Source organism: Sinocyclocheilus rhinocerous, unplaced genomic scaffold (genome assembly GCF_001515625.1).
Source record: "Sinocyclocheilus rhinocerous isolate Xijiao unplaced genomic scaffold, SAMN03320098_v1.1 scaffold273, whole genome shotgun sequence".
Lineage (NCBI taxonomy): Eukaryota > Metazoa > Chordata > Actinopteri > Cypriniformes > Cyprinidae > Sinocyclocheilus > Sinocyclocheilus rhinocerous.
In genome coordinates this window covers 2,381,019-2,401,577 of record NW_015656360.1, presented here as the reverse complement: position 1 = coordinate 2,401,577, position 20,559 = coordinate 2,381,019, and the positions used below count along the sequence as shown (strand labels likewise).

At 36.1% G+C, this 20,559-nt stretch overlaps 2 protein-coding genes across 5 annotated transcripts in view; one reads left to right on the top strand and one right to left on the bottom strand.

Annotated features, from left to right (window-relative positions):
- The window catches only part of LOC107720045 (lethal(2) giant larvae protein homolog 1-like), a 47,854-nt gene extending 32,283 nt beyond the window's left edge, over positions 1–15,571 (top strand). For 3 of the 4 annotated variants that reach the window (XM_016527632.1, XM_016527633.1, XM_016527631.1), the window contains 13 exons: positions 2,570–2,787; positions 4,601–4,668; positions 5,036–5,189; positions 5,982–6,086; positions 6,379–6,671; positions 7,463–7,616; positions 7,756–7,897; positions 9,691–9,974; positions 10,056–10,320; positions 10,417–10,531; positions 11,720–11,799; positions 12,102–12,407; positions 14,025–15,571. In XM_016527632.1, the coding sequence (XP_016383118.1) occupies positions 2,570–2,787; positions 4,601–4,668; positions 5,036–5,189; positions 5,982–6,086; positions 6,379–6,671; positions 7,463–7,616; positions 7,756–7,897; positions 9,691–9,974; positions 10,056–10,320; positions 10,417–10,531; positions 11,720–11,799; positions 12,102–12,407; positions 14,025–14,287 (2,447 nt within the window). In that variant the 3' untranslated portion in view covers positions 14,288–15,571. The remainder of the gene's footprint in view (positions 1–2,569; positions 2,788–4,600; positions 4,669–5,035; positions 5,190–5,981; positions 6,087–6,378; positions 6,672–7,462; positions 7,617–7,755; positions 7,898–9,690; positions 9,975–10,055; positions 10,321–10,416; positions 10,532–11,719; positions 11,800–12,101; positions 12,408–14,024) is intronic. The other variant, XM_016527634.1, reaches the window with a different exon arrangement.
- Positions 15,572–18,219: 2,648 nt separating this feature from the next.
- Positions 18,220–20,559, bottom strand: part of LOC107720089 (coiled-coil domain-containing protein 97-like) — a 4,568-nt gene continuing 2,228 nt past the window's right edge. The window contains exons 3-5 of the mRNA XM_016527694.1: positions 18,894–19,133; positions 18,699–18,822; positions 18,220–18,474 (exon numbers count right to left, since the gene is read on the bottom strand). Coding sequence (XP_016383180.1) covers positions 18,363–18,474; positions 18,699–18,822; positions 18,894–19,133 — 476 coding nt within the window. The 3' untranslated portion in view covers positions 18,220–18,362. The remainder of the gene's footprint in view (positions 18,475–18,698; positions 18,823–18,893; positions 19,134–20,559) is intronic.

Here is a 20,559-nt window from a genome sequence, read left to right as displayed (position 1 = left end):
GTGCTGGAGCATTTCCTGAGCATCAACCACATCAACCCGCTGCGGCTTCACGAGACTAATGATGAGCAAATATACAACAGAGAGCGAAGTAAATTTAGCGTTTTTATTTCCAACATGCGCTCATTCGTGGCTGTATTATTTAATTAATGCAAAGTTACGTCTTTATTGGGAGAGGATCTTGACGGATTATCTACGTGACTCCGACTTCACGAGACTAACGATGAGCATAGACAACAGAGAGAGAATTCAATGCAGCGCTTTTATTTCCAGCATGCGCTCATTCATGGCTGCATATTTAATTCAGGCAAAGTTACGTCTTTATTGGGACAGGACTTGACTGATTATTTTTCATGACTCCGTAAGTTGGTCTCTGTTTCTTAGAGCCAAGCTGCATAAACTACATATCAGGCATTTTTGTAATGCATCTAATTTGTGCATAAATGGCTGTTATGTTAAATAAAGTGTACTAAATACAGCAAATCAAGTACCTGCACCATGCCGTTGTTGTTGTCTCATGTCCCCTCAGACGCGCTGCAATGGCGATCCTGCGCGCAATTCTCAAAACACCCACAAGATGGCGGCGTTTATCGGTGAATCCGATATTACAAAACCGATATCCGATAAATGCTTACATATCGGGAAAAATATCGGTAAATCGATATATCGGTCTATCTCTACTGAAAAGTAGGGGTGGGTGGTTTGAACTAACTCTTAAGTAATTTTATTTCACTGTAATAGTATCTTTCATAGTATGATTAATTTAGCTGAAAGTTCAACTTCAAACTGTTTTATATATTACACAACCTTATCTACCTAGTGACTTTAAACTGTAGACACAAAAGGGACTTCATCTCTAAGTGATAATAACGGCAACTATTATTATTATTTAATGTATAATAATAATAATAATAATAATGTATTTTTTCAATAAAGGATGATGATTATTGTTGTTGTTGAATAACATATAAATAATAATACTGTTATGGTTATTATTAATAATATTAATAGGTTATTTACATAGACTGTATAAAAACATGGATGTAGTGTCCGTGACATCACCCGTAGGTTTCTGAAGAGCATTTTTGAAGCCTAAAGTGGGCGTAGCGGGCCGTCGCCATCTTGGCAGCACGTCATCGCGCATCACTCCTGGATAATCAAAAATGGGCAAAGAGGGCAAAATTGGGCAAAACCCGCCTAGCTCGACGGTGGTGACAACAGCGGCAATCCACCTGTCACTCAAGTGGCCACGCCCTTAATTTTGCAGAACTTTAAGGCTTAATATAATTTAAATGGACGAGTTCTAAAACAATTCACCCCCCTCACAGTTGTCATGAAGGGCAAAATTAGCTATATAGACCAAAACCACTTTTTGTACCAGGCTGTAAACATTTTTTCTGCTGTAAATTTGGGCATTTTAACGGGGGGGTCTATGGGATTGACTCCCTTTTGGAGCCAGTCTCTAGCGGCCAGTCGATGAACGGTAGTTTAAGTCACTTTCGTGTTGGTTTCAAGAGAGAGACCGGAAGGTTGCCGCTTGGTTATTTACTTGATGGATGTAAACCAGAATAATATTTTTTTTAGAACAAATAAGCCATCAATGTGAAAAACACTTCAAATTGTGTACCATGATTATGCTGTAATATAAATAATTCCAGCAGAATCTGTTCAATTTGACATTGCTACCATGGTATACAGTATCTCACAGAAGTGAGTACATCCCTCACATTTTTGTAAATATTTTATTATATCTTTTCATGTGACAACACTGAAGAAATGACACTTTGCTACAATGTAAAGTAGTGAGTGTACAGCTTGTATAAGTGTAATTTTGCTGTACCCTCAAAATAACTCAACACACAGCCATTAATGTCTAAACCGCTGGCCACAAAAGTGAGTACACCCCTAAGTGAAAATGTCCAAATTGCGCCCAATTAGCCATTTTCTCTCCCCAGTGTCATGTGACTCATTAGTGTTACAAGGTCTCAGGTGTGAATGGGGAGCAGGTGTGTTAAATTTGGTGTTATCGCTCTCACTCTCTCATACTGGTCACTGGAAGTTCAACATGGCACCTCATAGCAAAGAACTCTCTGAGGATCTGAAAAAAAAAAAAATTTGGACATTTTCACTTTGGGGTGTACTCACTTTTGTGGCCAGTGGTTTAGACATTAATGGCTGTGTGTTGAGTTATTTTGAGGGGACAGCAAATTTACACTGTTATACAAGCTGTCCACTCACTACTTTACATTGTAGCAACGTGTCATTTCTTCAGTGTTGTCACATGAAAAGATATAATAAAATATTTACAAAAATGTGAGGGGTGTACTCACTTCTGTGAGATACTGTATATACAGTCATAATGCCCAGCTCTAGTTATAGGTTCAAACTCTTACATGGGGCAATCACTAAACTACCACAGTTGTACCCTTGATCAGGGCACTTGGACCCCGGTTGCTTCTGTGGAGCTGTTCCTGTAATAAGTGTCCTATAAATCACTGATGATGCATGTGTATGCTAAATGTTTATTTTTATTTCCTGTGCATGGACTTATGGTTATTTTTGTGCCTCACAGAATTTGATGACCCATCAGCGCTTGTGGTTCTTTTGGAAGAGGAGTTGGTAGTGATTGATCTTCAGATGGCTGGCTGGCCCACTGTCCCTGCTCCCTATCTGGCTCCTCTGCACTCCTCTGCCATCACCTGTTCATGTCACATCTCAAATGTGCCTCCCAAACTGTGGGAGAGAGTGATCAGTGCGGGCCAGCAGCAGTGTCCTCTGCAGAACTATGAGGTGGGTGAAAAGTCTTCATACAGCAGTGGGGAACCGTCAGGGCCCTCAGAGAGGGCCTAACTTATTGTAAAAACAATATTTACAATTTTTAAATGTTTTAAAATATTGTATTTTAAATAAAAAATAATTATTACAAATTGTATTTAAGCAATTCATAATAACATCATCTAAATAAAATACAATTTATCTGAGTAAAAAAAAAAAAAACTCTCCAAATCTGCCTTTCAGTGAATGGGCAAATGAACGCCGCCCATTTTCTCCATATTAGAATGTTTCCGCCTAATGTCTGCGGAAGGTCCAGCTATGAAAATTACAGAGGGCCAAGCAATGGACCCTTTTCACAAGACTGTGATGACGCGTTTAACGGTCATCAGCATCGTAAATCCTCGAAAGATTTCATATTTGTATTTTTAAAAAAATGTATCTACATTTATAACACTATTCTTTGTATTATATCACCTTTGCATCAAATTACAAAAAAACAGTTAACGCTAATGCGAGAGTGTTTCTAATGTAGCGTCTATGGGCAGGACAGTAAATTTGACATCGTTCTCTCTTCTGACAGCCGTTATCAGTCTCTCTCAATTTTTTTCCTTTTATTGAAATTCATGAAAACACTATCGTGGAGTTTTTCTTTTGATATTTGAGCAAATGGGAATGCAAAAAAATATATTTGTGGTACTCTTCCATTCACTGCTATTCAAGTTAACCCAACTATGACGACTTCCGCTGCTGAGAAACCCGGAAATGTGAAAAAGGTCCATAGTAAATCAATGGGAGAGTAATTTCGAATGACAGAAAAATTCCCCGGTGCAACACGTATCGCACAACGTCAGTTCAAGACGGCAATCCAAAACATTTAATCTATTCCCAAAACAGTCAAAACTTAACTTCAAGAATGAGCAAGTGGTGTCAATGAGTTTAAAGTTCTGGGATCGAAATAACGGCAAACGGGATGAGAAATTGCGGTCTAACTTATAGCTCACTAAATGAATCACGAAATTTAGAGCCACAGAAAGACAAACGTTTTGCTGAAAAAATGCACAATACACAATCTTCCAACCTAGGATGAAGTCATTATGTACATTAACAATGATTTGGGACAAATATAATTTATTTTAATGGAAAATGATGTGAGTGGCGCAGCAGGATTATGAACAGCGCCCGGAGTCGCAGCTGGGATCCGCGGACAGTCGCCGGTGGCGCCGCCGGTGTGCGTGCACTCATAGAAAATGTTTTTTTTGTTCTTTTCCCTGACGAGGGTAGGGGGAGAGGGCCTAGGTTCTAGAGTCACGGTTCGCTACTGTCATACAGAAACCCAAAACTAGCACCTTTTTTTCCACATGTCCACTGTTGGTTTAACAGGAAATTTGGCAGAATGGATTTAAAATCAACTTGCAAATTCTGGATAATGTGTAAAATTGTGTGTTGACATTTCCATAACTGACATATAGTTGGCTTTCATGCTTTTACATGTGTATCGTTTTTCTTTCACTTCAGCAGACAACTAAATATTTGCATTTAGTATAACATCTGTTATGTGTATAATGTTAACATCATAAAACAAACACCAACCTTCGTTTTTTTTGTTACTGTTATAAATGAATTGATTTAATACGGCACGCTCATACTGTATTTTTAGATTTAATAGCTTAGGCTTTCTGAAATGGATTTTATTTAACAACCACCAATAAAACACAAACCAGCATCAAAGTTCTTATTTAATGTTATTTCATTAGAGAATTTAAATTTTGCCAGATGTTTTTTTTTGTGGCCGTCCTGAGTGAGCTTTTTTTCCTCTGTGTTTTAACAGAATTGGCCAATATGTGGAGGGAAAAACTTAGCACCTGATCCAAAGCAGAAAGAGCTGCTGTTAACTGGGTGAGATATTTTATTTTATTTTATTATTTTATTTTATTTTATTTTATTTTATTTTATTTTATTTTATTTTATTTTATTTTATTTTATTTTATTTTATTTTATTTTATTTTATTTTATTTTATTTTATTTTATTTTATTTTATTTTATTTTATTTTATTTTATTTTATTTTATTTTATTTTATTTTTTATTATTTTATTTTATTTTATTTTATTTTATTTTATTTTAGAGAAATTAAGTTATTTTAACAGCTGCTTATATTTTTCTTCAGTGTTTTGATAAAGCTCCCACAGGCTTTAATGAAAACATTAGTGTTTATTTGTATCAGTTGTCAGGATGATGTGTGCCTATATTTGTTTTTTTGTTTAGTCACGAGGATGGTACAGTGCGTTTCTGGGATGCGTCAGGAGTGTCGCTCAAACCGCTGTACAAACTGAGCACAGCCAACATCTTTCAGACAGACTGCGACCACAACGACAGCCTGACGCAGGCCGGGGAGGAGGAATGGCCTCCTTTTAGAAAGGTCAGGGATTTATGGGATATCTGATGATTTTTTTCACTTTTAAAACAAATCTTAAATCACATCATCTGAACACCGGGACAGTGTTATTTTATTTAACTTTACTCACTGCTTTCTTTCACAACAAGGGCAGCTTTAGCAAGTTTCTTCACCTCTCCCTTCTCTTTTTTGTTTTCCTAATCCACCTTTTCCTCTTCATCAGCTTCTTCATAAAATGCCAACTGCAGTCTGGCGCGTGGCCCACTTTAGCATATGGGATTCACACTGGAGTCGATTCCTTTGCACCTTAATTAAAAGCAGACTGTCTGTCTGATGACTGAAGTGCTTTGCTAACGTCTGCTGAAAATGAAGCACATTGCTGCTCTGGATGGCACTGCTGCATTGCTTTTGTTTTACTATTTTTTTCTCCTCATAACATGCACATTCCTCTTTTCTTTGTTCTAGTCTTTGTCCGCTGCTGTTTGGCTGGGATCAGACGTTGTTGAGGGTCAATGTTTCTAGAGGGGAATGAAATGTAGCCTTATATCGTTAACGGTTGCATTATATTGTTCATAATGTGTGTCGTGCTATATCGCTGATGCTTTTTCTTTAAAGCTGTATAGATGGGATTAGATTTTTTCTTTGGCATGTGGAAGATATTTTGTTTGTCTTTGTTACAGTTAGAATAGACTTTATTGGCTCAGGTTTGTTTTTGTACTATATGTTCCTCAAAGGGATATTGCAACTCTATTTGTGCAGCCTTAAGAATCAATGAAGAAGAATAACAATCCATGTTTGCTTTTCATTTATTTCCAGGTGGGCTGTTTTGATCCATACAGTGATGATCCCAGACTAGGAATCCAGAAGATCAGCGTCTGTAAATACAGCGGAAAACTTGTGGTGGCTGGAACTGCTGGACAAGTAGGATCACTAGTTTTTAATGATCAATGCAAATATATTTTTAGCTCAGTAGCTTTGTTTTAAAAAGCCTAGTTAAGTGGCTTTGCTGTGTGCTGTCTACGTAGGCAGCATTCTAACAATATTGAAACATGAATAATGACATGGATTTATCCCATCACCTTGGGGAAAGCTAGTGCCATTCAAATATGGCCTAATAATGTTGTCTAGGTGGGCAGCTCACTAAGTTTTCAAATGGCAATTGTCTTCACAAAAATAAATGTTAGTAATATTATATCCTATACTCTGTTCACAGGTTATAGTTATGGTTCTTAGTGATGAGAAGTCCGATCACATGATTGATGTGGCCACGGTGGACCTGCTCCAGGACCGAGAGGGTTTTACGTGGAAGGGTCATGACCGGCTGCCTCCTAAGAGCGGCTCAGTAGTGTTTGCTCCTGGATTCCAGCCGGTTGTCCTGGTGCAGTGCATGCCCCCCGCGGCCGTTACTGCGGTAACCCTGCACGCAGAGTGGAACCTCATTGCCTTTGGCACCAGTCATGGCTTTGGCCTCTTTGACTATCATCGGCGAAGTCCAGTTCTGGCGAGGTAACTCGCGGGGCCATCCAAAGCTGCTGTGTTATGCTTCTTCAGGAGCACTTTTAATCAGTGGATCCAATTGAAAGAGATTGATCTCATTTGCTATGAAGATATTTAAGTTATCTGAATTGGGGTTGGCTCGATTTTTTTTATTAAATACATTTACTATTTAATAATTAAAATATATGTGAAATTCGTCATGTGCAAACCCATCTTCAAAGCAGGCAGGGTTTTTAAATGAACGACTAATAATGACAAAGTTAATAAACACATAATTATCTCAATGAGCGTGTCTCTCCGAAGCTGCATTTCCAAATTAATTTGACAAATGTTTCAGGACACAAACAAAATGAAATTAAACAAGAAAGTTGAAATGTATTGCATGTGAATCCACTTAATTGTTATTACAAAATATTCTTGCATACTCTGCATCTACCTCTAGAATGTGCTTATAATAACCAACCTAATGAAAACCCTTATTAATATTATTTGCAACAATAATAATAATAATGTTAATTATAATACATTTTATTTAAAAAATAAAGTAGTATTAATAATAATAATAGTATGAATACTTTTATTAATTTAAATTATTATATTAACTGTTATATTAAGTGAATTCAGTTATTTAATAAGTGCTAATTAATAATAGAATAGTAATCAATTTTATTAGAAAAACTATTTTTAATTGTAATAACTATATAAAATAATAAAATCAATAATAAAATAACAAATAATACAAATTGGACTTTTGTGTGACTGTACATTGCTATAAAGGAAGGTTTTGCGTTTTTCCATAGGTGCACTCTACACCCCAATGACTCTCTGGCTATGGAGGGCCCGCTGTCTCGAGTGAAGTCTCTGAAGAAATCCCTGCGCCAGTCCTTCAGAAGAATCCGGAAGAGCAGAGTCTCGGGAAAGAAACGTGCTGTGGTTTATAGTCCCACCAATAAAGTGAGTGTCTGGAAATTTCACGTACATGCATTACAATCTTACAGGTTTTGGTCATTCTAGGCAATGAGACCATTGTTTGTGAGTCTGTTGACCTGTTGATTATTAGTTTCCTTTAAGATGCTCATCTCGTTTTCATCAGGTGCAGGAGGCTAACGCTCAGTTGGCGGAGCACGATGCTGAGGTGACACCAGTACAGAGACGGATTGAGCCCCGCTCTGCAGACGACTCGCTGTCTGGAGTGGTGCGCTGCCTCTGCTTCGCTGACACTTTCCTTAGAGATGGTGAGAATTGTGGGGGAAAAGGTTTCAAATATGGCATAGTTTGGTAGTTCAGACTGACAGTATGAATACTTAAATGTGTTTTTTTTGATAGTTTTTATGTAACTTGAATTTGAAATTACAATTCAATACCATATAAGATCCATCCTTTTAAATTCAATTGGGATGTTTACTGAACATTTTTCAGTAGAGATTATTTGTGAATTATTCCTATTGAATTATTGAATCTATTTACAGCCCTAGTTTGACTTGATTTTTATTTTTAATTATCAGTCTGATATCAGATCAGCAAAAGCAATTTTGCTGTTGATCTAATCTAGAAATCTAATTCTAAATTAAGTTTTGTCTGTCCTGTGTGAAATGTGTGCACAAGCACAAGGCAGCACCATTTCCCTCATCTTCCAATATATGACCTCGTGACTCAGACTCTTGCACAATAGTGATCAGATCGTGTTTGGGGAGAGCTAAATTTTCCATGAGGGAGTTCTGAACAACGTAGTATTGTTTTATTAGTGCAATATATTTAAATGATTCACAGTAATGGGGGGAATAACTTCACATTTGTACTGTGCAGTTATGGGTGTGAGTGGTTTGTTATTGGAACATAATAATAGGTAAGGTTAGGTCACTATTTTCTGAAACGGCTGTGCTGACTGAATAAGGAAAACTAAAAAATGTGCTCACACAAAATACTTAGGCCACCAAATCAGGTCATGGAGAATGCTACTGACAAGCTGATAAGTTGAATCAGATGTTAGATAACAGATCCAGAACTTCAGTTTAGGGTGGACACATAGAGCAGGATTGGGAAACGTTTGCTAGAAGATCAAGATTCACATTCTTGTCAAATATTTATTTCAAAACAATGCTTTTTTACTCCATAGTTTGGGGTCGGTACAATTTATAATTTTTTTTAAATCGTTTTTGAAAGTCTCTTATGCTCACCAATTATTATTTATTTGATCAAAAATAACCGTAATAATATGATTATTACAGTTATAATTTAAAATAACAGTTTTGTACTTTAATAGATTTTAAAATATTATTCATTTTATTCATTTTCAGTAGCCGTTACGCCACATGATCCTTCAGAAACTATTTTTAATATGCTGATTTGGAACTAAATAGTTGTGTTGCTGCATATTTTTCGTAAAAAAACTGCACGGATATGTTTTTAGTATTATTTAATGGATAGAAAGTTCAAAAGACCACCATTAAGTAAAAAATGTCTTTCCTCTAAATGTCTTTTTGGTTAATTGAATGTGTCCTATGAATAAAAGTGTTAATTTCTTAAAATTACTGACCTCAAACTTTTGAATGGTAATACTCTTAATATAACTAATGACATGCCCATTCATGTTTAGTCTGTTCAGCTTGCTCTTGTCTTTTGTTACACTGCATTTTAGTACTCAAGTTCAATTCATTCATTTTCATCGTCCTCATCAATAGTAGAGGCTGAAAGATGAATTATAAAACATAGTCCTGTAATTCTTATGAAATGTTAACTTTTTTGCACTTGCTAGATGTTAAACTAAATGTAAAAGTTTCACAATCTGTAATGAAAATGTACCCCTCTATATGGTGATTACAACTCTGCATATAACAGTATTTTCATGTCATTTTTTTCTTTTTAAAAAAGACAGTAACAAATCAGGATTTGTAAAATTAATACCAGATCTATGAAACTGGCATTAAATCATGCATGTATTTTGTAAATGAGACTTCAGGATGTCAACGTTTATTGTTATGGATATAGGCCACCTCGTTGACAGCATTATTTTTCCCATGTTTCTCAGGAACACATCATGGACCTACAATGTGGGCCGGCACGAACTCTGGCTCTGTGTACGCATACGCTCTGGACGTACCCTCGCAGGAGAAGTTCTCTGAGCAGAGTGTGGAGGCGCTGCTGGGGAAGGAGATCCAGCTCATGCACAGAGCTCCAGTGGTGTCCATCGCTGTGCTGGATGGCCGAGGGAACCCTCTGCCGGAGCCGTACGAAGTCTCCAGAGATCTGGCCAAAGCCGCAGACATGCAGGGCAGCCACTCTGTTCTTATTGCTTCTGAGGAGCAGTTTAAGGTTGGGATATTTACATCTAAATAAATTGGATCATCAAAAAAATGGATTAGAAGTGAACAACCTTTCTTTCGCTTTCTGTAGGTTTTCATGCTGCCTAAAGTAAGCGCGAAGACCAAGTTCAAGTTGACGGCCCATGAAGGCTGTCGAGTACGAAAGGTGGCACTGTCGAACTTCACCAGCGTTAGCTCTGAAGAGTACTCTGAGAACGCTTTAGTGTGCCTTACCAATCTGGGTGACATCCACATGTTCAGTGTGCCAGCACTGAGACCGCAAGTACGCTACGACTGCATCCGCAAAGAAGACATCAGTGGCATTGCTTCCTGCGTGTTCACTAAGACTGGACAAGGTTAGTAGTTCTTTCTCAAACAGCATGTAAATAATTTCTAGCTTTGAGCTTTTCCACATGAATGAGATTCAACTATGTTGCCTTCAATATTATTAGGATTCTACCTGATTTCGCCCTCGGAGTACGAGCGCTTCTCGCTGTCAGCTCGTGTGATCACCGAGCCACTGTGCCGAGTGGATGTGGAACGACCTCACGATCTCTCTGCTCACAGGTAAATGAGAGAGATTTCTCGAATCAGTTTAACAGTGTTCTAGCCAGGTGCAGTGCAGAGTTTAAAGATAATTGCCTGTCAAGTCTGAATGTGAAATTCCTGGGCAACATCAGTCAATGTGCAATTATGTTGAGCGGGATTTTGGATCAGTGAGATTTCACTGTTGGTGGAGCTACTCAAGCAATTTCATAAAACATCATCCTACGGGTGAAATGTATATTGTAACCTGGACTTTATTTCTCATTTAATTGTTTTTTTCGCTACTTTGGTTTTTGATGATAGGAAATGTGTGTTTGGATGAAGTTTATTTGCTTTTTACTCTGATTTGAAAAATTTTGTTAAAGTAAAAGTGATCGTTGGTAGTAGAATGCATCACACAGATTCCGTGTTTAGCATATTTGATGTGCACTTTGTGTAAGGAATTACTCTACATTTATTTAATATTTACTTTTATCTGCCATCAGACTATCTGAGATGTTGTCATAACGTGTTGCTGTGGGTTGCATCTTGCTTTGGACTTGACTGATAGACTGGCATTCGCAAACTTCATGCTTTCCAACTTTATCACTGTTTTCACTTTGTTGCAATTAATCTGCTTACTGTACATATAAAATACAAGAAGTTTATATCAGTAGTCCCTTATTAATAATTGTGACCCCACAGCCTGTTTACAGTGTCTGTCACTGTAACATGTTTACATCTAGCAATGTCTTTATACAGTGTGTGCATATATAGAGAGATAGTGTGTATGTTATTATTGGAAGATATATATGAATTTTATATTCATCAAAGATTTTTGGAAAAAAAGTATGATTTCCATGAAAATATTAAGCAGTTTTCAACATGATGATATCCAGGCACTGAAGACTGGAGTAATGATGCTGAAAATTCAGCTTTTCATCACAGGAATGAATTACATTTTAAAATTTTAAAATCATAAAAAAAATAAATAAATAAAAAATTTGAAATTATAAAATTATTACACAATATGACTGTTATTACTGTATTGTTGATCAAATAAATGCAGCCTTGGTAAGCAGAAGAGACTTTAAAAAAGCAAAACTTTTAAATGGAAGTGTACAGATGGGTAAGTTTGGTGGATGATCATGTTGAAGAAATTAATCATGTTCCAGACATTTGGGGAGAATAATAGTTCTGCATTTTCAGCACATTTCAATCTTTTTTTAGTGGTTCCAGCACGCCGCTCCCACCACAGGCTAATGGAACACACAAGACACAAGCAGAGAGCAAGTCTGTTGAAACTGAAGGTAACAGTTCTGCACTCAAGTCTTGACAGATGGAAAATAAATGTCATTCTTCACCCAACTAGCTGAAATTACCAGCGTTTGTACGGTTTTGATTTACTGGAAATTAGAATTTTTATGACTGAAGTCTAATTTATGTACTTGATGTTTAATGTCTCATACAGCAGTTAATTTTTCTAAAACTATGATCTCACCCCTTTTGTGACAATACAAATCACACTGTCAAACCTCAGAACAAGTTGTATTTCATGTAATGTAATGAGTTCATTGCTTAGGCTAAAAAACTATGTTGGTCATTCTCTCAGGGCTCTTGGATGAAATGCGGAGCGCCTTGTCCTCGCCCGTCCTGGATTCTCCAAACAGCAGTGCTGACATCACACTGGACACCACTGGAGAGCTCACCGTTGAGGACGTCAAAGACTTCTTAATGTGCGCGCTCTTTACTGATCTATTCTGGTCTATTACAGTTGAGTTTATTTTGGGATCCCCTCAATGTTTTGCTTCTTTAGGACTGTGGATGAAGCTGAGAATAACTTCAGGAACATCACTGAAGAAGATGGGAGGCCTCCTGGAATTCTCATCAACTGAGGCGAGCTGGCAGACAGCTGGAGGTGAGGAACATTTACAGCATAAGCAGACTCGTGGAGCGGCTGTGAACACTGTGGTCTGTGAAGAGTAGACAGGGGATTTGTTACTGGATGCAGAAAGGAGGTATGCCTGACTGAGGAAATGTGCAGATCCGTGCTAGACATTTGTTTGCAAAAATTATTTGGAATGTGCACTTTGTATTTTTAGTGTATTTAGTGTTGAGGAGGAACAAAAAGTACTTGTGGTACCACACTACATTTATCAGTAGTGTGACAATAGTTTAGTTGTTTTCAAACAAGTAGCAAGTAGCAGTTTAGTGTAAATAGTTTTTAAAATGAATAATAAACAACATATCTTACAATATCAAGAACGGTTACAAGACAATAAAACCTCCCAAAATCAGAAGAATGACATTGCGAAGAGAGAGAAAATCTGACAGTTATACAGTAAACATAACTTTACCGTAAACTACTAAGATAACATGTTAGAGAAACGCACATAACACATGTATTCACACAAAAGCATATAGATACACAAGGAAAGAAATCTTTAAAGAACGTTTTTAGTAGAGTAGCATTTTTTATTTTTTTTTTATTTTTGCAGAGCGAACAGAGGCTACAATTTTCCTTGTCTTGTATGAACTTTATGAATCAGTTGTTTTTGGTTAAAAATCTTCTTGGGAAGTCTGATTCATTGTAGTCAAGTAAGTTTAGATGTAGTTTTTATAAGCATAGTCTCAAACGAATCCGCTTATTTTTTATTAATTTTATTATTTTTTTAAATGTATTAATTACAGATTCACTTATGTTGCTTAATTTACATGGTTTAGTACATGATTTGGTTAAATTGTTCTATTCAGCATTATTCTGTTTTCAAGTCCGTTGGATTAGTGTTTTTTTTTTATTTTTTAGCTGTATTGAATGTATTCATGTATTGTTTTTGAGTCCGATAAAGTCTGAAATTATCCCTGATAGTTGTGTATGTGCATATGTATTTTTTCTTTTTTTTAATTAGCTGCTATCTGTTAGTATCTTGTACCTACTTTCTTAAAAGGGTAGCATCACTGTGGTTTAACTACTTGGCTTACGTAGCTTGTAAAGCTAGAGTTTCAAATAATTAAAAATGGCTAAGTAAACGATGGTTAAGGTAGGCAAAGAGACAAAACCGTGGTGCTTCCAGGCATCTTGTGTATTTTATTGCCAGAGATCTGTTTGTTGAGAGAATTCTTCCCCCACCTTCTGCTTTGTGCCTTTCTAGATGCCACAGTAGTTTCTAGTTTGCTAATGACTGCAGTCAATTTATGCTTTACTTGCTGGACAAGGAGAAGGCTTAAACTAAATATATATGCAGAGCTTGACGGAATGCACTCTTGTGATTTCTGCAGTCCATATCTTTCAAGCTGACGCTCAGTAGGGCATCTGCCTCTCATCCTCCTTCGTTAAGCCCAAGGCATTATTATCGGAACTGCTACTTAGCCTTGGACATTTTACATTGTTTATTTGCGCTTTGCCTCATTGTGGACATGTTTGGCAGTGCAGAATGGTTTGATTCTAAAATCAAACGCTGTGTTTGGATGAGTGCCTGTGATTTACATGTAACTGCCCCAGTATTTAAGTCTTAAAGGTGATGTTGTTTTTCAGGAGCAGTTATGGGTGAAGACTCATCAGCTGAACTCGTTACTTCTGATTGGGTCTTGACAGAGCGGTTTGTGACTCCGGAAGTTGCACCAAACATTGTTCATGAAGTTTTTACAATGGGAATGTTGCACTTTTTTCCCTGTGCCAAAAGACTGAATGATTCATTCTGTTATCCTCTTTTTCTTCACCTTTCCTCCAGTTTCCTTTTTTCTTTTTTTTCTGACAACCATTGGTTCCTTTCAGGGGCCATAAAATGGTACATTTGAGAGGTGACTTTTAAAGGGATCGGGCAATAAAACAGCCGAGATGTTGCACAATGTCTGTATGCAGGTGGGGGGCTACTTGCACTGAGCCCATGACATTTTTCTTCTTAGTTTGTCTTTTAACATTCCTCTTCTGTCACGTCATCTCTCCTTTCACTGTGTGCCATTTAGTTTATGCTAAATCAAATCAAAATTCTTATATTTAGATGTCTGGTTTATAATTTGCCTCTTTAGTGACCATCTGCACCACAGAAAATAACTATTCAAGCATAAATAAGGGGGAAAAAATTAAGTGCCCTGCTCATTTATGAAGGTATATGTTCTCTGTATGAAGTGTTTGCTTTTTTCCTCCTGACAGACTTTTCAACCATATCTATGTTACTGTGATGGTTTCTGACCACAAATCAGGAGTCTATTGAAAAGTTAAAGTTATGGACCCTGTGGGTTTGATTCAGATACTTCCTTTCATTCAGTCGTCTTTATTATTATTATTATTTTTAAATAATGTCCCTTAACCACTTGCCATTGTAAGTAATTCTGGCAGTTAACTGTGAAGTGTGTAATTTGAAAGAACATCGCCGCAGTAATTCTAACCAGTTTGTTTTTTGCCACAGTATTAACACGGTATGAAGGAGCTAATGACTTTTTTCTATTTACACAGTATTCTTTAGAATAATTTTATATGGCTTATAAGGGTTGGTATTTTGTATTTTATAGATATATCACTGGCATTTAGGGAACTAGGCATTTCTAGCACTGCATTTTGTGAGGCAATTATTGACAGTTGTGTAGTATTACAAGAAATTACCGTTCTATAGGCGTTAGTGTAGCTAATCGAGGGAAAGAATGAGGGAATAGGACGAGTGTTGCACAGATATATTTGAATAAGACACAACTGGCTCCTTGGGTCAAATAATGCAAATGTTAGTCAGTTTGCTTTTAGAAGTAAAGTATGGCTTTTAAAGTGAAAGGTTCTATTTACATTGTAATTACAAAGAAAACTGCACATAAATATTTTGCTTGGTACTGACGCATTGTCACATTTTCTCCATGCATATTCTGTTTTTTTTTGCTTTGTTTTGTTCGTTACATGTCAAAAGGACCTCACTAATTGTAGTCATTTAACTTTTGTTTGTATATTTGCTTTACATTACATAACATTTAATTTCTATCCAGCACCTATCCTGTGAACATGTATTTAATTTGTATTTTTCTTATGTAGAATTTTATTTTGAGATATAGCAATGCTAATGAAATCTTAAATGTTAATAAAGTATTTACTCCACATGTTATTGAATCTTCAGTGTGGTCTGTACTCAAATTAGTAAAATCAAATGCCACATTTCTATGGAATCATTTTTGTGTCTTTATTATTGTAAAACTAATTATTTTGTAATTAAAAAATAAAAGTGCAAAAAAAAAAGTCTTCTAAAGGCTCAAAAATAAAGAAATTGCTAACAAAATTATTTGCAGTGCGTATAAATCTTTGAAAATCTTTATTTTTCTTTGTGCACTTCAAACACGTTTCATCGTGATACCACAAATGTGGCTCTCTTTTCTGCTGTCTTTTTTTGCGGGTCTAAAACGCTCCGATAGATTCAGCTTTGATCACAGCAATTAATTACATTTTAACAGATATTCATAATGTATCGTGTAAAAATATTTCTCAGTAATACTGTTTTTACTGTATATTTGATCAAATAAATACAGCATTGGTAAGCAGAAGAGACTTCTTTCAAAAAACATTTAAAAAAAACGTAATGTTTCCAAACAACTTTGTGTGTGTGTGTATGTATATTTCATATGATATTTTTATGACCTTTGCAATGTACTGTTTTGAACCAATGTAATGAACATAGTCAGGTAGGTTACCATTAGATATGATCCAAATCAGAGCATCTTTTAGGTGTTTTTTAAGCTTCAATGTGAGTCACTGTTACCATTACCTTTCTCCACAAAAGCTGGCATGGCAGTTCTACTTCTGACACTGGAAATGTTCCTGTGCATATTGGACACTGGGCTTCAAGTGCCTACACATTAAAGACAAAAATGTATGCAGGCCAGGGCATATTTTGTAAAATAGGAATTGATAATTGACAATGTGCAATTTAGCTTTTGCTTGTGTACCTCCTGAGGGTGAATGCGACATTGAATGATGTTGCATCATGTCTAAGGTTTTGCCTTGAAGATGTTGCCTCCTCTCTCTCTCTCTCCCTCTCTTTTTATCAGACTACAGTTGGCTGACAAGTCCTGAATATCAATCGTTACTATTGAAGTAATACTATTGAAGTAATACGTTTTGCAATTGTCACTGCACAGGTCTTAAAGATGGTACAAAACAAACCTGTTATTAAAATGCACAATACACAGTCTTGTAGACTAGGGTGAAGTCAGAATGTACAGACATCGGTCCCAAATCGTTGTATTTTAGAAAACTTTGAATGGCAAACTACAGCTGTTGGGTGCTACGAATAGACTTGAGTGTGCATACGGTCATAATTTATGAATCATAACCCGCCAAATAGGCTAGTGATCTGATGTGCGTTACTCACCTTACTTCACTGGAGCTATAATAAACTATAATCTCTGAAAATATTGGCCTGACGCTTTACTATTGGGGGCTCTGGCAGCTAGCTATACTGTTGGCTAATCAAATCTACAACGGGCTTAGCTAACGTTACGTGTTTAGATGGGAGAGCATGAGGAGATAATTAAATTCACTTGTCACAGAGTTTAAGATGTTAAGTTAGTTATCTTACGGCGTGGCAGAGTCTTAACTTTGATAAAGAATATCTCTTTGGTTTTGAGACTTTAGTCTTTGCAACTTCAGGGATCTTATCTATGTACAATCAGCTTGTAACACTCCAAAAGAGAAAGGAAAACTTGAAATCGTATCATATGACCCCTTTAAATCGCAAGCAAAACTTTTCAGCTCGCAAACAAAAGTTTTAGACCCGCAAAAAAAGACGGCAGAAAAGAGAGCCACATTTGTGGTATCGTATCGCGATGAAACGTGTTTGAAGTGCACAAAGAAAAATAAAGATTTTCAAAGATTTATACGCACTGCAAATAATTTTATCATCAATTTCTTTATTTTTGAGCCTTTAGAAGACTTTTTTTTGCAGTCTTTTATTCAGGAGAACCCAATGCTGAATTTCCCATTCTACAGAACTAGTGACTGAACCTTGCACAAGCACTCTGTACAGTGCCAAGTAATTAAAAGATGGCCATATATATTTTTTCATTGCTTTAATGCATCGACGTAAACCAATTTTTAATTTCCTTATACAAGATTTAACTAGAACAGATTTTAAAAAATGAGTTGAAATGACTTATAAAGTCAAGTTGATTATACTTAAGGTCAGTTGCTGTCTGAAAGGTTTTACAGTGTCGGGCATTTCATTTTAAATGCTAATTTTCTTGGTATCATGCTTGCACATGTAACAAACATTAAATAATTCTCTTAAACTACACTGTAAAAATCTGTTAAATCTCAACTTATTTAGCAATTCATGCACTTGCGTTAAGTGAATTTGGGTAGATGACAAATAACATGAACAAAGATTTTGTCAATCACAAGTTTGTGTAAACTGTTGCAGTATATAAAATGAATTGTTAATGGTACAAATAGTCTTTCAATTAATATAGATGATTAGGATCAATAAAGAATGCATGCGTATACATTCAGAAGAACGTAATGTAAAAAAGCTTTAAAAGGAAGTCTGGAACGCTGCTGTCATGTCAGCGGCCCTTTTGTTTTATTAACCATTACGAGAAAATATGAGTCCTACATACAGCATGAATTTTAAATATGTTTAACAGCAAAAGCCCTTTAAAGTGAAAATGCTTAAGACTTCTAAGTTCTGACCTGCAACTGAGTCTTGATTTTTTTTTTTAAGTCTTTAAACATGACCACAACAACATCTTGAAAAATAGTACTCTTTTATTAAAGACGGCGAGGTGCTGATAATCACATTTAACCTACACAAACAAATATCAAGCAGTAGAAACATGACAAAGAATGTACAACAAATTAAAATTCTTTTTTCTGTTGTGAGAACATTATATACATTAAGGGCTACTGCATCATATCCTCTTCTTCCTCCTCATCCTCTTCATCAAAGTAGCGCTCCTCGGCATCACGGCTTACAATATCCAGGTTATCATAATCTGGATTCTCATCCACCTCACTGTAATTAAAATATCAATGTTATTGTTATTGTAATTAAGATATTATTTTAATATTAAGATATATGGTTATGTAAGACCTAAAATATGGGCAATTAACACTCTACAGTTCACAATAAATAGCATTATTAACAACTGATTTGAAGAGAAATACATCCTGGTAATGCAATATTTATTTTTTATACTCCAAATTTGAGACCGATGTGAGCAAGTACTATGATCTGACCTGTAGTTGAAGTCATCCTTGCCATCCAGGAAGCGCTGATGCATTTGACTCAGGAACTCCTCTCTCAGCATGGTTTTCTCTTCTGCATTCGGCTCCCACTCTGCCTGTCTGGGCTCGTCACATTCTAAAACACATTCACCCATTAAAGAAACTAAATGGAATCTCAGTCATGAGTCAGTCAGTGAGATCTCAGACCTTCCTCCTCAGACTCCTCCGCTGCACACTGCTCTCTCTCCTGCTCCTCCTCCAGGCGGTTCTGGATCAGTTTCTCCTGGTAGGAGTTGATAAGCAGGTCAGCGAGTCCCCCCGGGCCGCTCCTCATGGCCTCCTCTGAGCGCTGCAGGATCTCCTCTTCGCTGAGGTACTGTCCGATGTACTGCTCGTACAGCAGTGGATCTCGCACACGCATCTGCTCCTCGCTGAAGTACTGGCCCTCTGCCGAGAGATAAAGTTGCTGAGTAAGACAAAAGTATCAGAGTGCTATTCTTGCAAGTGGCAGAGGAGTTATTTTATGGATTTTTCTGGCCTTGCTTTTTTGGATTTATTAATAATTTTAAGTAACAAGGATACATTAAATCAAAAGTGAGATAATGTTAGATTTCCATTTCAGAAAATTGCTGTTCTTTAGAACTTTCTACTGATAAATTGATAATCATAATAAATGCTTCCTTAGCAGCAAATCAGCATGTTAGAATGATTTCTGAAGGATCATGTGACAGAAGACTGGAGTAAATGCTGCTGAAAATTCAGCTTTGCATCACAGGAATAAATTACTTTTTAAAATATACTCAAATACAAAACAGTTATTTTAAAATAATATTTCACACTATTACTGTTTTTGTAATATTTTTGGTCAAATAAATGCAGCCTTGGTGAGCATATGAGACTTCTTTCAACAACATTAAAACATTTTTTACAGACTCCTAACTTTTGAACAGTAGTATATATATTTTATATTACATTATTTTTACCAATTCTTTATTTTTTTTACTGAATGAAATATATGACTTTAATAAATTAATCAAGATTTGAATGCATGTTGAAATGCATTTTGGGACTGCCGTTGATGCTGCCTTAGAATTTGGCCAAAATGAGGTATTTCAACAGGAAGTATAATTGTGTAACTTTCTGGAACAGACTTCAAACAAGCTGCGTCTCATCTTGGAGGCTGCGTCCTCCGGAGGTCACATTTGTCAGTTGCATACATCATTGAGGTGGTCTCATTTAAGAAAAATTATAGTAATAAAATTGACTCTTATTCCTTGTGAGGTGTAAAATACTGTCATTACTTTCTTACTTTGCAATCTAACTTTTACTTTTCTTAATGAGACCACCTCAATGATGTATGCAGCCGACAAAATGCGATCTCCGAAATGAGACACAGCCATGTTCTAACATTCAGAAAGTAGGCCTACTTATTCAATTTTCAGCAACTTGTGCCAATCTAATGAACAACAGTATGAATTATGCTGGTACATGGAAGTCTGTAAATAACTAAGGTCAATTTTACATAAAAGCCTTGAATTTCAAGATTTTTTTTTTTAGAAACTTAGGTAACAACCTGATTTGAAAAACACCAGATTAAAATTCCAGCTGGTGTCTGAAAAAAACCAATGTTTTGAATGTGTAGGTTTCATAAATTTAGACCGTTTTGAGCAGTTGTTTTCAAAGGAATTGAATGAAATCCACTGAAGTCAAGTACTGGTGATAAATAAAATTCAATTTCTAAAATATTGATAAAATATGCATCAAACTGATTTTTGCTGTAGTTCTTGTACAAGATTTAAATTGGAAAGAATTTCTCAATTTTTAAATTAATAAAAAGTGGTTAAATGTTGTAATAACATGGTAAAACCTGTTA